This window comes from Hipposideros armiger, unplaced genomic scaffold, assembly GCF_001890085.2.
Source record: "Hipposideros armiger isolate ML-2016 unplaced genomic scaffold, ASM189008v1 scaffold_629, whole genome shotgun sequence".
Taxonomy (NCBI): domain Eukaryota; kingdom Metazoa; phylum Chordata; class Mammalia; order Chiroptera; family Hipposideridae; genus Hipposideros; species Hipposideros armiger.
This window is the reverse complement of record NW_017731979.1, coordinates 549,723-563,059: the sequence shown is the minus strand read 5'-3', so window position 1 is coordinate 563,059 and position 13,337 is coordinate 549,723. Positions and strand designations below refer to the sequence as shown.

The 13,337-nt window shown below is 43.9% G+C and overlaps 1 protein-coding gene across 1 annotated transcript in view; it reads right to left on the bottom strand.

The window, feature by feature from the left end:
• Positions 1 to 13,337, bottom strand: part of ADCY8 (adenylate cyclase 8) — a 205,289-nt gene that overhangs the window by 163,457 nt on the left and 28,495 nt on the right. The window contains exon 2 of the mRNA XM_019625474.1: positions 10,615 to 10,764. Within this exon, the coding sequence (XP_019481019.1) occupies positions 10,615 to 10,764 (150 nt within the window). The remainder of the gene's footprint in view (positions 1 to 10,614; positions 10,765 to 13,337) is intronic.

Here is a 13,337-nt window from a genome sequence, read left to right as displayed (position 1 = left end):
ACTCAAGGTCACCCAGGTCTGGAATTAACAGTCAAATGCAGGTTTGTTCTTCAAAGCTTTCACTCCTTCCCCCAAGCCACCAAATGCAAACAGCGTGCTGGAAAGACTGCAAGGAACCAGGCAGCCAGATGGAATGCAAGAGTTGGCGGTTCCCCCAAGCGGGGTAAACACAATCCTTTGGGTGATGTCAGCTGCTCCGGAAGGGTCACAGGCCACAAACGCTGTGCCTCTACTCACTGCTCTAAATGTAACCAGCAATTAGAGGGACTCTAATCTAGTGCTAACCACAATACTAGGCAGAGTGTGAAAAACCCGCACTCGCTACAAATTCCTAACTGCCAAGGAAAGCAGAGACGGCTCTTGACTAGAACAGTAGAGGAGGTTCCTGGAGGAGGGACATCTGAGCATCAGACCGGGGCGTTGGTGAGATCTCACAGAAATAGCCCTAACATTTGCAGAGTTCTTTACAGTTGAAATAACACTTTTTCAGGCATTCTGTTATTCGTCTCTCAGAACACAACCAGGGGTTGGGACAAGAATTATCATTTATAATTGAGAGAGGGGGAAACTCACGTGCAAAGTGATTCAACACCTTGCGGAGAGTCACGCCAGCAAGCTTGGAATTGAAATGGGACAAGCACCTAGGGCAACACCATCCAGCAGAAACGTAACGTGCGTCACCCAAGGAGTTAGAAAGTCCCCAGAACACCCGCTTAAAAAAGTGAAAAGAAACACTGACATTCATGTCCATGGTACATTCTGTTTAACCAAATGTACCCCAAATATTGTCATTTCAATGACTAATTAACATGTAACCAATATGTAAAAAAGAGGCATTTGCATTCCTTTTTTTTTATTGTCTTCAAAATCTGGTGTGTGTTTTATACTCACAGCACATCTCAGTTTAGACTCCGCACATTTCAGGTGCTGAATATCCACGTGCCTCATGGTTACTAGACCGTACAGAGTGGAGATTTTCGGACTCCTAGTCTTCCTGCTCTGCTCAACTGCCTCACAAATGCAATAGAGAGAGATGGGAGTAGGGCCTCTCATGCAAATGGAACAATACGAGTCATTCAGGGTCCTAGCAGGACACAACTGGTACCCCAAAAGGGGTAAAGGAAGAGAGTTTAATGAAGAGTGAAGGAACCCAACGATGGAGGGGAAAGCATCCAAAGGTGAGGAAGAGTGGCTCTACAAACCCCCCCTGGAACCTGGCAAACCCTGGAGCTATAGGTGAGGGCTGCCTGATAGGAGCTACGGCCTTGGGTACAGAAATGCAGCCACTGCCATGCCACAGCCTGGCAGGATAGGAGATGGGAAGATAAGCCCCTTGACTTTTGTGCCCTCCCATCTTCTAGTCTCCATCCAGCGCCTCCCTTGGCCAAAACCAACCAGAGGCTAGGGGGTAATGAGCCTGTTGATGCATCCTCAAAGGTTAGCCTCCTGGGGCCCAGAGAAAGGCACAGAAGAATAGAGACTGGATCTGTTAGGCAAGCAGGGAACAACCAGGAAAGAAATCAAAGGCACAGAAGCATGGGGCATGTTTGCTGGTCTGGGTGGAGAGTTGGAGCACAAGGATGGAGGTGGCAAGTGACGTGATTGAAAAGTCGGGCTACAGCCAGGGAGCGGAAGGGCTAGAATGCAGATGATGAGAATGGTTTGTTTTCTAAGGGCAACAGCCGTCCATGGAAGGCTTTAGTGTGAGGTCTTATAGAACCCAAATCGGGCACTAAGAAAATGATCCTGACAGGTGGGTGTTCTTACACTCTGTGCCGGGTGTTGATATATGAATGAATCCCATGCCTCACCTCTCAAATGAACCCATTCAGAAATAGACGTGGGAGACGTATAGGAATCCAGACCAGCCTCTTCACTGTTGGCAGAGGAAGAGGACTGTGGATGTAAAATGAGTGGACATGGGCTTCCTATGTTTTGTTTTGGTCCCGGCTACAGCTCTCCAGTCAGAGAGAGAGAGCAGCCGGGCCACTGCGGGGCTCCCTGCATCAGTGGGCTCCCTGCTGGATGAGAGCATCCACATTCTTATACCACAAAAAAGCTAGGGCGCTGAATACATTACACAGGGATGCTACTCTCTGTAACGTGGGGAGGGGTAAGAATAGATGGAGAGAACACAGTGGCTCATGAACAGTACATTCCCACAAGGTCCAGTGTGCTTGTAGAGTCTCCTACTTCATAAAGAAAACTGGAAAAAGCAAAATACAGCTTCCTTCTCAAGAAGAATTTTAGGGTTGAGGGACTCCAGGTGGTTACACCAGTTCACAATAGTTAGACACTGGTTAGCACCAGTCAGAAAGCTATTTTGTGGGAGGGCTTAAACAGTATTAGGAAAAGAAAGATAGGGCAGTTAGTCCCTATATGGTGGAGACAGCACTGCCAGGAATTGGCACCGAAGTTGATGCGGATGGGTCAGGAACAAGGATGTGTCACACTGAAGGAAACACATTCTAGGGGGATGAGAGGACCATGAACAGGCGGAGCCAGTGGTACCAAGGGGACATGAGATAAAGCTGCTTGGCAGGATGTTGGTGATGAGCATCTGGAGGTCAGAAAAGGACATGGTGTCAGAGGCACTGACATGGGAACAATCCAGAAGCAAAGGTTGAGTTGTGGTAAGTCCACAAAATAAAGACAAGGTACAAAAATGGTTATTTAAGGGCCGGCCGAGTGGCGCGATGGTTAAGAACTCGCTTGGGACGCCAGAGGGCCCCGGTTCGGATCCCACATATGAGGGCCAGTGACACTGCCCTCCACAGCTAAGATGCTGAACGGCAGCTCAATCTGGAGCTGGGCTGCTGTGAGTCGCCGGCGACGGCATAGGCTGCAGCCCCTGCTGCAGTGGGTTGCCATGGGCTACCGTGTGTAGCCAGGAGCCAGCGTGAGCGGCCAGCAGCCGCAGTGAGCGGCCGTCCAGAAGCCGGCGACTGATCTGCCTCGCCCAGGAAGAGCGCAATGATGGTGCCAACTTGGGCCAGTGAAGCAACATCCTCCACAACTAGACTGAAGAACAAAATGACAGCAATTTGTCTGTTCCCCTTCCCCCAATTCCCCAGTGCTGTTCCCATCCCCCCAATTCCCCAATAAAAATCTTTTTTAAAAAATGGTTATTTAAATTAATAAAGATGAAAAATCAACTCCTCAGTCACACTAACCACATTTCACGTACTGCTCAATAGTCGTATAGGGTTAGTGGCTTTTGGAATATTTCCATCATCACAGGGAATTCTACGGGATAGTATTTTTCCAGACCATTACATATTGGGGGAGGATGGTGATTGGAACAACATTTTACTTTTTCTCCCAAAATACCTGAAGGAGATGAAAGTGAAACTATGAAAAGAAATGAAATGAAGTTATGAAAGAAACGAAGCATGGAGGCAGAGAAACTTGTAGGGGTAAGATGATTTAGAAGATGCCTCCAGGTGAAATGTATTTTTAAAATTTTTGCTTAGACAGAAATCCACCTAGGCTGAAGCCATTTATAAAAAGAAATAATAAAAGGGGAAGTTAGACTGGCAGTTAAACAAAGGTGTTAACTGTCAAGAAGAGATTGGATTCCTGGTTTTGGAGGGAAAGGACCCCAGAAATCATATCATGAGAGGAGAGTATTTCTCAAGTCTATTCATTCGCAAATATTTTTGAGCGAAAGAATATTAGGAAGACATAAGTGTAGCACTCATTATATATTTGTAGTCTCTGCTTTTCTTTCCAGCTTGGGTGTTTCCCCTTCTGCAGTCGTAGCTATTGTGAAGAACACAAATGAAACATATATTAATATCTAATCTTCAAAGACCTGATAGTGTAGAAGAAAACACAAAGTAAGAGCACAGCAAAATGTAGAAAGAGATTAATTCCATAAAGCATTATATGAACAAAACACTCGTGGAGGTCACCACTGGAGGGAACCGAGGAACTCTCTGTAGAGGAGTGACATTGGAGCTGAGCTTTGAAGGGTGGATAAGGTTTAGGGATGAAAGGAGTGTTACACCGGGTAGAGAGAAAAGCATAAGCAAAGGCATGGGTGTAATAGGTGATAAGAATGTTTAGGAAACCGAGACTATTCCAGCATAAACTAGAGAAGAGCTATATAAAATATATTTAGAACAGATAAGACTGAACATGACGAATGAATGGTACATGGGTGGTTTGGATGGAAGACAGAGAAGAGCAGAAAAAATAGCTTGATGGTAGGAGGCTCAAGAGGGTTTTAGAATATAATGAGACTACCCATTGAGCTGAAACAGAAAAAAATGAATTTTCTGAGATTCTGCCACTTTCAGGTCAACCTTGACTCTTCCTTGAATAAAGAAATGAATGAATGAATGAATGACAAGGCTCTGTCTTACTAGTTAACAGCTATCTGTAGCTTTAAAAACAATTTCTTAGATGCTATAGGGCATAATATGAATCAAACCAACCAACTCAGAACTCAGTAGGAAACCAAACTTTCTCACCCAATCTATTGTCCAAACCACTAGCTTATACCAATATTGTCTAACAAGGATGTTAAGTTTAAACAGGGCTGCTTTAACACAGCTGAAACATCTGCTGCATTTAATAATCATCTTCCTGCTGTGACAACATATGGCACCATCAGAAACTTTATTCCAGGGCCCCCAGCGCTTCTGAAACACTTCAAAATGCCATGATTACCATAAGTAGGTTTCAGCAAGTCTCAAAGCTGAAAGAAAAACAATTAATTTATTTTAATATTTAAAATAAATATGGGGCATTTGGATCGTTTGGGAGGAGAAGTGGGATTACAACAACCACAATAATTAGAATCCAACTCCCCAAAGAGAGATGTTCTAAGATGTGGCTTCCAGATGGAAAATTCCCCAAACAGTTTTGTGTGAGACGTGCTCAGCCTGTCCCAGCCTGTCCTGAATTGGGTAAGAGTCCTCCCTCCACCAAGCTTCTAATGGGGTCCAAATGGACACAAGTACCTTTCCTTTTACACGGGACAATTACCTCATCGTGACCCTCGTGCAGGTAGAAGTGAAGCCAGGAGCCACAGTTTGAATTCAATATAACGCAGTCAAATAAACATTAATCAGGAGATCTTATGTTCCAGCCACTGTGCTGAATAAATATCAGTGTATCAGATGAATTAGATAGAGAAGCTTCCTTTAAATAGTCCTTATTGACCACGGAAAGAGAGGAATGCAGACTAGTAAATGTCATAAATGATGACAGGTTCTATAATCGAGTTAACTTTTAAGGCCTGCTGGGAGCACAAGAAAAGCATTTCAACTGAACCTGGGGTGATGAACGCAGGCCTCATGGAGGATGCGGGGGCAGGATTTTCAGAATAGAAACATTAGGAGGAAGATGGGCTTTCCAGGCTGAAAGAACCACAGGGCACAGGGCAGTGAAACAGCAGGTCAGAGAGCCGATGATCACTTGGCGTGAGTGACAAGGGGGTGGGAAGAATCTGGGAGAGCAGACAGGGGCTAGGTCTGCAGGGCCTGTTGGGCCATGCATGCAATGGGGTTTGCATTTTACCTTGGAGGGAATGTGGCCACTGAAGGTTTGTCCTGCAGAAAAGAATGACATCAATGTCATTACCATCATCACAGCGTTCTCTCTTATATGCCTGGTGCACATCCCCTGCCTTGGGCTAAGCACTGTCCATCCTTCATCCTTAATCCTCACCACTTGGAGGAAGGTATAATCATTATGCTGATTGTACACCCACAAAAGCAACGTCTCTATGGGAATAGTTTGCCGAAGTTCCCATGGCCAGGAAGCGCAGGGAGTAGGACTGGAATCCAGCTCTTCCAGACATGGAAAGTTTTGTTTTTAACCCTTACCATGTTCTGAAGCAGACCAGGCTTTGGGAATGGAGACAAGTTTGGAGGAAGAGAAGCTGGGGACCGAGACACCACATAGGAGGTGTTTCATGTGTTCTGTACTAGTTATAATTGGTGATTAAATTGTTTAAAAAAAAAAAAAGAACAAAGTCCTTGCCTCTCTGAAGGAAAGGGCTGATATGTGCTCAACTTCTCGAAGCCAATCATCTAAATTGAAAGTGTCAACATTTTGGACCATTCTGTGGTTTCTGACATCTTCTGTGGGAGGGGAAAGAGATGGAAAGTACAAAGCCATCATCAAGGAGCTTTGTTAAAAACCTAATTTAGGGCCAGCCAAGTGGCGCGATGGTTAAGAACTGGCTTGGGACGCCAGAGGGCCCCGGTTCGGATCCCACATATGAGGGCCAGTGACACTGCCCTCTACAGCTAAGATGCTGAACAACAGCTCAACCTGGAGCTGGGCTGCCATGAGTCGCTGGCGACAGCGTAGGCTGCAGCCCCTGTGGCAGTGGGTTGCCATGGGCTACTGTATGTAGCCAGCAGCCAGCAGCCGCAGTGAGAGGCCGTCCAGAAGCCGGCAACTGATCTGCCTCACCCGGGAAGAGCGCAATGATGGTGCCAACTTGGGCCAGTGAAGCAACGTCCTCCACAACTAGACTGAAGAACAAAACGACAGCAACTTGTCTGTTCCTCTTCCCCCAATTCCCCAGCACTGTTCCCATCCCCCACAATTCCCCAATAAAAATCTTAAAAAACAAAACAAAACAAAAAAACAACCTAATTTAGAAGACACATTGAGCAAAGGGTTTTAACATGTGCTGGTCGCTCCTGGCCTTAGGAACCATGCACACAGCCTCGGGTTATCTAAGGAAGAAGCCTGTTACCCAGGACCTCAAGCATCTCATCATCAAGTAAGAGGCAGCATAGCTCATGTGTCACCTATACTCTAGCTACAGCTTGGCAATTTTTCTTTGGAAAAACAATTAGTGACCACTATTAATATTGACAATCTCAGTCTTTTCATAACCATATATCCAACACTGGTTTTCAGGCACTGCTGGGTAGTACATAGAGGAATGAGCTACGGGTCCCTCTTAAGAGGCTCCCAGTTCACCCCAACAAACAGGCGTGCAGTGACTGAGATCAGTGTGGCACGCTGTAATAGGGATGTGGAATAGGTTTTCTTCATTTCAGTCTACATAGCACATTGAACAATGCCTGGTGCATAGGGAATACTCAACAACTACAGATTTTTCATTAAATGGGCAAGTGCAGTGGTATGCCTTTGAAGAAAGTGCACAACTTGGCTACAGGGCAGCAGAGCAAGCCAACCTCCCAGGGTTGCTTCGTCACATCATATGTATCTTAACCTCAGTATCTTTGCTGATTTTTCTTCCCTCTCTTCTAATAATTAAAGTTCTACTCATCCCCCAGGCTCAATTCCAGAGTAGAAACTGAGTCTTAACTTATCTCTGTAACTGTACCATGGATGGATGGATGGATGGATGGATGGATGGATGATAAATAAATGAATCATGGGAGTTATCGGAGTGCTCATAATTGACCCAACAAACTACGTTCTCCCTTCCTTCAGGATGTTTGTACGTGTTGTTTGACTTTTACGTGGCACCCTTCCTGCTTCTCACGATAGGATATGTGAATATCCTCTTCACATCTCAACTCAGGCATTGTTTCTTTCAGGTAGCCTTCCATCCACCTCCATCTTAGGTGTGACCCATACAATATTGCCACAGGTATCTGCATAGCCTTCCATCTCTTTGTCCACCTGTAAGCTCTGTAAGACAAGGAACCAGTTGCTAGGGGCCATTATATTCCCAATGTCCTCAATAAATAAATTAATGCATGGTTGAACAAATTAAGTCATTTAAATATTCTTTTGTATCCTAACAAGAGCTAATGCCAATGCTTCAAAAATCCTAAAAGAAAACTTGAATATTCTTATGGAACAAGGCCTATCGATTTTGCATTTATGAGTGTAAAAGAAATGCCATTTAGTCTCCTCTGGGATCATTTCCCAAGGAAAAAGGATCTGCTGTCACTTAGGCCCTTAATGGTGTCACCCCTTCACACAGTATAGAATTTCTAACAGTTATGGTATTATAATTAGCTCTGATAAGAGGTTAGTGGGGAAGGATTGGTTAATGACACGATACTCTTAAAAGATATGGAGCCTAATGCGGAGCTCTGATGGATGTACACCTGAGCTCTACATCCTGATTTCCTTCCACATGAATGACTTGCCGTTGGGGTTTCGGCTGTGACAAGCCAATCCATAATGTGTTCTCAAATGAGTCCTCCTGGGAGTGGGCTAGGTTGGCCGACTCATAAACATCATGATGTACAATCATGCTTACAGAAACTCTTCGCCCGAGCTTTCCAGGGTACTACACACAGTATTTCAAACCATTAAGGAACCTCTTGAGGAAGGGTATTATTATCCCAATGGTACAGATGGAGAAACGAAGACTCAGAGCTTGCTCAGGCTCACCAAGATGGTAAGTACCTAAGCAAAGATTCCAAGTCGTGGGCAGTCTCTCTGCCCATCTCCACTGAGGAATTTCTCAGGGATTATGGGAACCTGCAGCAGAGATCAAGTGTCAGTGGAAAGTCACTTCAGCATTGAATAATACAGAGCCAGCTATCTTAGCGCTACCGCTGAGAGAAGAGGGGTGGTCCAGATACCAGAAATACTTTATCATCATTGTGGACACAGGACTGTAACAAACCTACAGCATCGTTTACTGAGTCCTCAGAACAAGGAATCTGCGACCAAAAGACAATCTTTTCCTATAATGAGGCTGTCATAATTTTGTGTTGCTTTACACGCATTTTCTCATTGGCGGCAAACACATTGCCCTATGTATGGGTGGGGAATCTAGGGCTGGCAGTTCAGTGCTTTCTTTGGCGGCCCAACTAGGAGGCCAGATCGCTGTGGCATGAGTGCTAGTGCACTTTTCACTGCATTCTACTTGTTGTTTATTCTCACTTCTGTATATTATTATTTTCTTTCTCTTTCCACCAACTTAAAAGTAAAAGTCAAGATTAGAGAGGATAGAGGAAGGTCCTTTTACCATGTTAGATTACTATATTACTTCAAGACACTCAACTTGAAGGATGGGAAAAGAAGAAAAGTCTTATGGGTAAAATAAGGCGATAACTTTCAGTGTCACCAATATTCCACAAACATTTAATAAAAGACTGAGTTTCCCAGACAACTCACCCACAATTGCAGCTCGAGTTGCGACAGAGCATTAAGAACAGTTGAATAAATTATTAATGTGGCTGCATTCTCTGAACTGTCATCCATCCCATGGAAAGAGTGACATGCCAGTCTGGCAACTGCTCTGCTTTGCAGAGGCACACAGTACATAGTCCCAGGAGATGTACAATGTTTATTGTACAAGGTAATTTCTTTCTTAAAGTTATTTCTCTAAATTATTTTATAGGGTTTTTCAGGGCAACTACAATGAATCTGTTACGAGGTTCCATAATTGTTTTAGACATTAACTTAGAAATGTCCTAATTTGGAATCCTGTGAAATCCACGTAGGATCTGGAAATTCAATAGTGTCCTCTGTGCCCCTGGCAATGACATATGGCAGTGGGAGTCGAGTTTTGGCAAGTCGTATGCTGCCTGCCCGCCTCATCCATTATCACACAGACCTGGCTTCGTTCACTTCAAAGATCCATGTTTTACTGATGATTTGATCACATTAAGATGAAGAAAATGTTGCATTATTTTGTAGCTACTTTCTTTATAATTTCTCAAACCATTCTTACATACAGTTTAAAATAACAAGTGTGTATCCATAGACATACTTTTAAAAAGAGCCTAGTATGGTAGAACAAATATATCCATTGAACATAGAATTCCCAAGAGTACATAAACATGTTGAACATGAAATCTATTGATTTGATAGCCAATGTTCAAGACATTCCTGTTATTCCTCTTTGAAAATTGCTTTCAGAGGCAAAAGCATGCTCATACACTTTTAATAGATGAATAATTTTAATAGGGGCAAATCTTTATTCTTTGAGAGCTAATTGTATTCTGGGGAAACATGTAATTTGAGGCCAAAGCAATTTTTAAAATCCCTATAACACCTACCCAATTAGGATGCACAAGAAACTCCTTTATTTTAACCTCTTCAAACTGGAACCCCTGACTCCGACCCTGAGCCAACCCATGTTCCTTACAGCATCCCCTGCCCTGAGACCCTCTCATGTTCCATCAAATGTACTGTGTTCCATCCTGTCTTCTGGAAATCAGGATGAGGTCCTGGGAACCACACATGTACAAGATATCAGAAAAGTCATGATGTGTTTTTCTACTTTTTTCGTTTCAAAAATGAGTCATGATTTTTTCAACAACCCAATATAATTTGAATTGCTATGTAGTGAAAATTTTTCTTTGAAATTATAATTACAGTGTCAGAAGAGGGTCAAAGATGAGAATTTTAATGGTGTTTAGGAACCATGGCCTTATTTGCAAACATAGATGTCAGTCAAAGGGGTCTGAAAATTACTTTGTGACTAGAATCATTTTATGTCTTGTGGGCAAACAATTAACGAAGTGTGGAGAAGACCACCCCACTTTGACCTGTAAGTCTCACATGATGATTTTAGAGTCTGAAATCCCATGATATAAACCTTGAGAAATTGCTTGCGAGTCAGGACGTGTTTGGGGAGGAAAAAAAGCTGCATGCTATTCAGAGACTGGCTAGCAGGTAACCTGGACACACGGCCTTTCTAATTGGTACCTGTCTTTGGTTTTCTGTCTCCAGGCGCAGCCTGGCCTCCACACACCTCCGCGTCTCCAGGAAGGCTTGGCGCTGGGCCCGGTCTGACAGGTAACTGATGAAGATCCCAGCTGTGTTCATACACATGAATAATACTGCCTGGGCCACCACCTAAAACAGAATTGCAAATGTAGCCTGGTCAGGTGGTTAAGAGAACAGCTGTTTGGAGGCAAGGAGGAAAAAAATCAATCAAAATTTCCAAGACACACCTATCTGAAGGTAGTAATAATCCACACGTTTAGTGGCAGGGAAACAGAATCACTCAGGTCTTGGGTCACACGCCATCCCCTCAGAGACATCTCCCTTGGCCACTCCATCCCATTTCAAGCTTCTCCCTCTGCAAGTGTGTATCTGAACCTGCATTGGAAACAGGGCGCTTCTCTCTTCCCCACACCACCTCACCTCTCCCCTTCCCTGCCTTTTTAAAGGGTCGAGGAATCAGGTGAGAAGGGAAAGAGACTAATAAGAAACAGGAGAGGCATTCATTGAATGGCATTATTGTATTGGACCTTGGCTCTGTCAGGCCCTGATGGGTAGCATCCAAGTCCTGACGCTCCTAACTCAAGAACGGCTATCATGTTTGTCTATTTCTTTCTCTCTGCATTGCCATCGCCCAGCTCTTAGGCACCAGAACCTCCTGACTGGACTCAATCCCAAAGCCTGTGGTGTGTTTCCACAAGCTATTCTCGCCATGGGAGCAAGGTGCCGTGTTTAGGCCTCTCTGCTTCTGGACTAAGGCCTGTCCTCAAGAGGTCCACACTTGAGCATTAATGGCTGCACACTGGGCAGAGGGCAGGGCTGGAGAAGGAGGGAAGCATGGACATGGGGGAGGCGGAGGAAAATCATACAGGGAGGTTGTGATACTCTCCACCGCTCCCAGGGGGCGCTCACGTCCTGCGGGGGCCCTGACAAAGGGAGTGGGGCAGCCACCCCCCAAAGACCTCTGCACCTGCTGGGTGCTGGAGTATCTGTAAGCAGAGCCCTGGGTTACTAGGCATCTGGCCTTAGGCAAGTCACTTTCTGCCTTTTGGAGCCTCAACGTTTTCATCTGAAAAGTGGAATAAACCTTTATGAACGTGCCTAGCAGATAACAGATATTTGACAAATGCTGGATATATATTTAAATATAAGACCATCTTTTCTCTAAATTCTCGTCTATGGTGTGATACATATTTTTTATTTCTGAATAAATGATGCATTACAGATGTTCTTCCTCTAGGCTAAGAAATATCCCAGAGGATTATAAAGTAGTAAAATATTCTGTAGTTATGCTACTTTACAAAGAATGTTTCTGTCCATTATTTACTATGCAGGGAAGACAGTGGAGAGGGGATTAAGGCGCCAACTCCGGGAATCAGACAGAATGGGCCTTAAATCCCATCTCTACCATTTACCTTCAGGGTGACCGAGGCAAGCCATTCCCCTCACTCAGGGGGTAGATCCTAATACAGTAATACCTTGGCTTGCGAGCATAATTTGTCCCAGAAACAAACTACTCGTATTGCAAGACATCGCTCGTTTACTACATTAAAAATGTATTAGAAATGTTTGCTCATCTTGCAGAACACTTGCAAACACATGTTACTCGCAAGCCAAGGTTTTACTATCGTTTGGTTTGCTGTGCTATGTAGAACTTAGCAGCCTATTCCAGTGGTTAAGGCTCTGGGCTCCCAATAAGGCCATTTACTTATTATGTGAACTTGGCCTAGTTACTTCTCTGTCCCTCAGATTCTCCCGCCCCCCTCCCCCCTCAGTCCTTGTAAAAGAGGACTATTTTCCAAAAACGTTGTTGGATAATTAATGAAAGCAATTAGCAAAAAGCCTGTAATATAATCATTGCTTGATTCTGTATGATTATTGCTTTTCTTGTCTCTTATGTCACAATCGTGACTCACTGAGTGTCTATGAGTAGGTAAGCAGCACAGTCAGGTTTGTGTTTGAGGAAGATCTCTTGTGACGTGGCATGAGGAGTAGTTATCGCCCGGGTTCAACTCGCTCTTTAAGGATTCAGTCAGGAGTGGGATGAGGGTGGATAAGAGGACCCATCGGACTAGTCAAGCCAACTGGAGGAACACACAGTGCCTCCAACATCCTCTGCCAGGGCCGTGGGCTCCCCCCACAGCTGTCGGCCCTGTGACCATGTTTCCTGCCTGCCCTGTATAAATAGTACACACCGAATTAGAAAAAGAAATTATAAATAGTACGTAATGGGGCTTAAAAAATGACAGCAATAAAGCAGTAAATGTAAGTGAAAAATCTAAGAAAAAAGTTAAAAAAGGATGCAGGCACGCTGAACTCAGCTGGCATACCACAAGTCAAACTGAATGATGAAAAGCCTACAGAAAAAAAAAAAAAAAGATCTGTGTTCAATGAATGACATCCTGAGATGACAAAGAAATGAGAAGAAAATGCATACTTCTCAGAAGATAACAAGCAGAGAGAATTCTGAAAAACAGAATGAAAAGAATAAGGGAACAGGGACATAAGATTTTTTATAAAATGGAGTAGAAAAACTCTGACATTAAGGAGGAAGCAAAAATGTTAAAGGCTAAAAATAGGAAGGACTGGAGGAAAGAAAAAAATAAGTGATTAAACCCTTTAAAAATAGACAACGTAAAGACTGAGGAAGTTAATTTTTTTTTTAAATATGAGGAAATATAACAGGTGGTCGCACAAATTTTAAA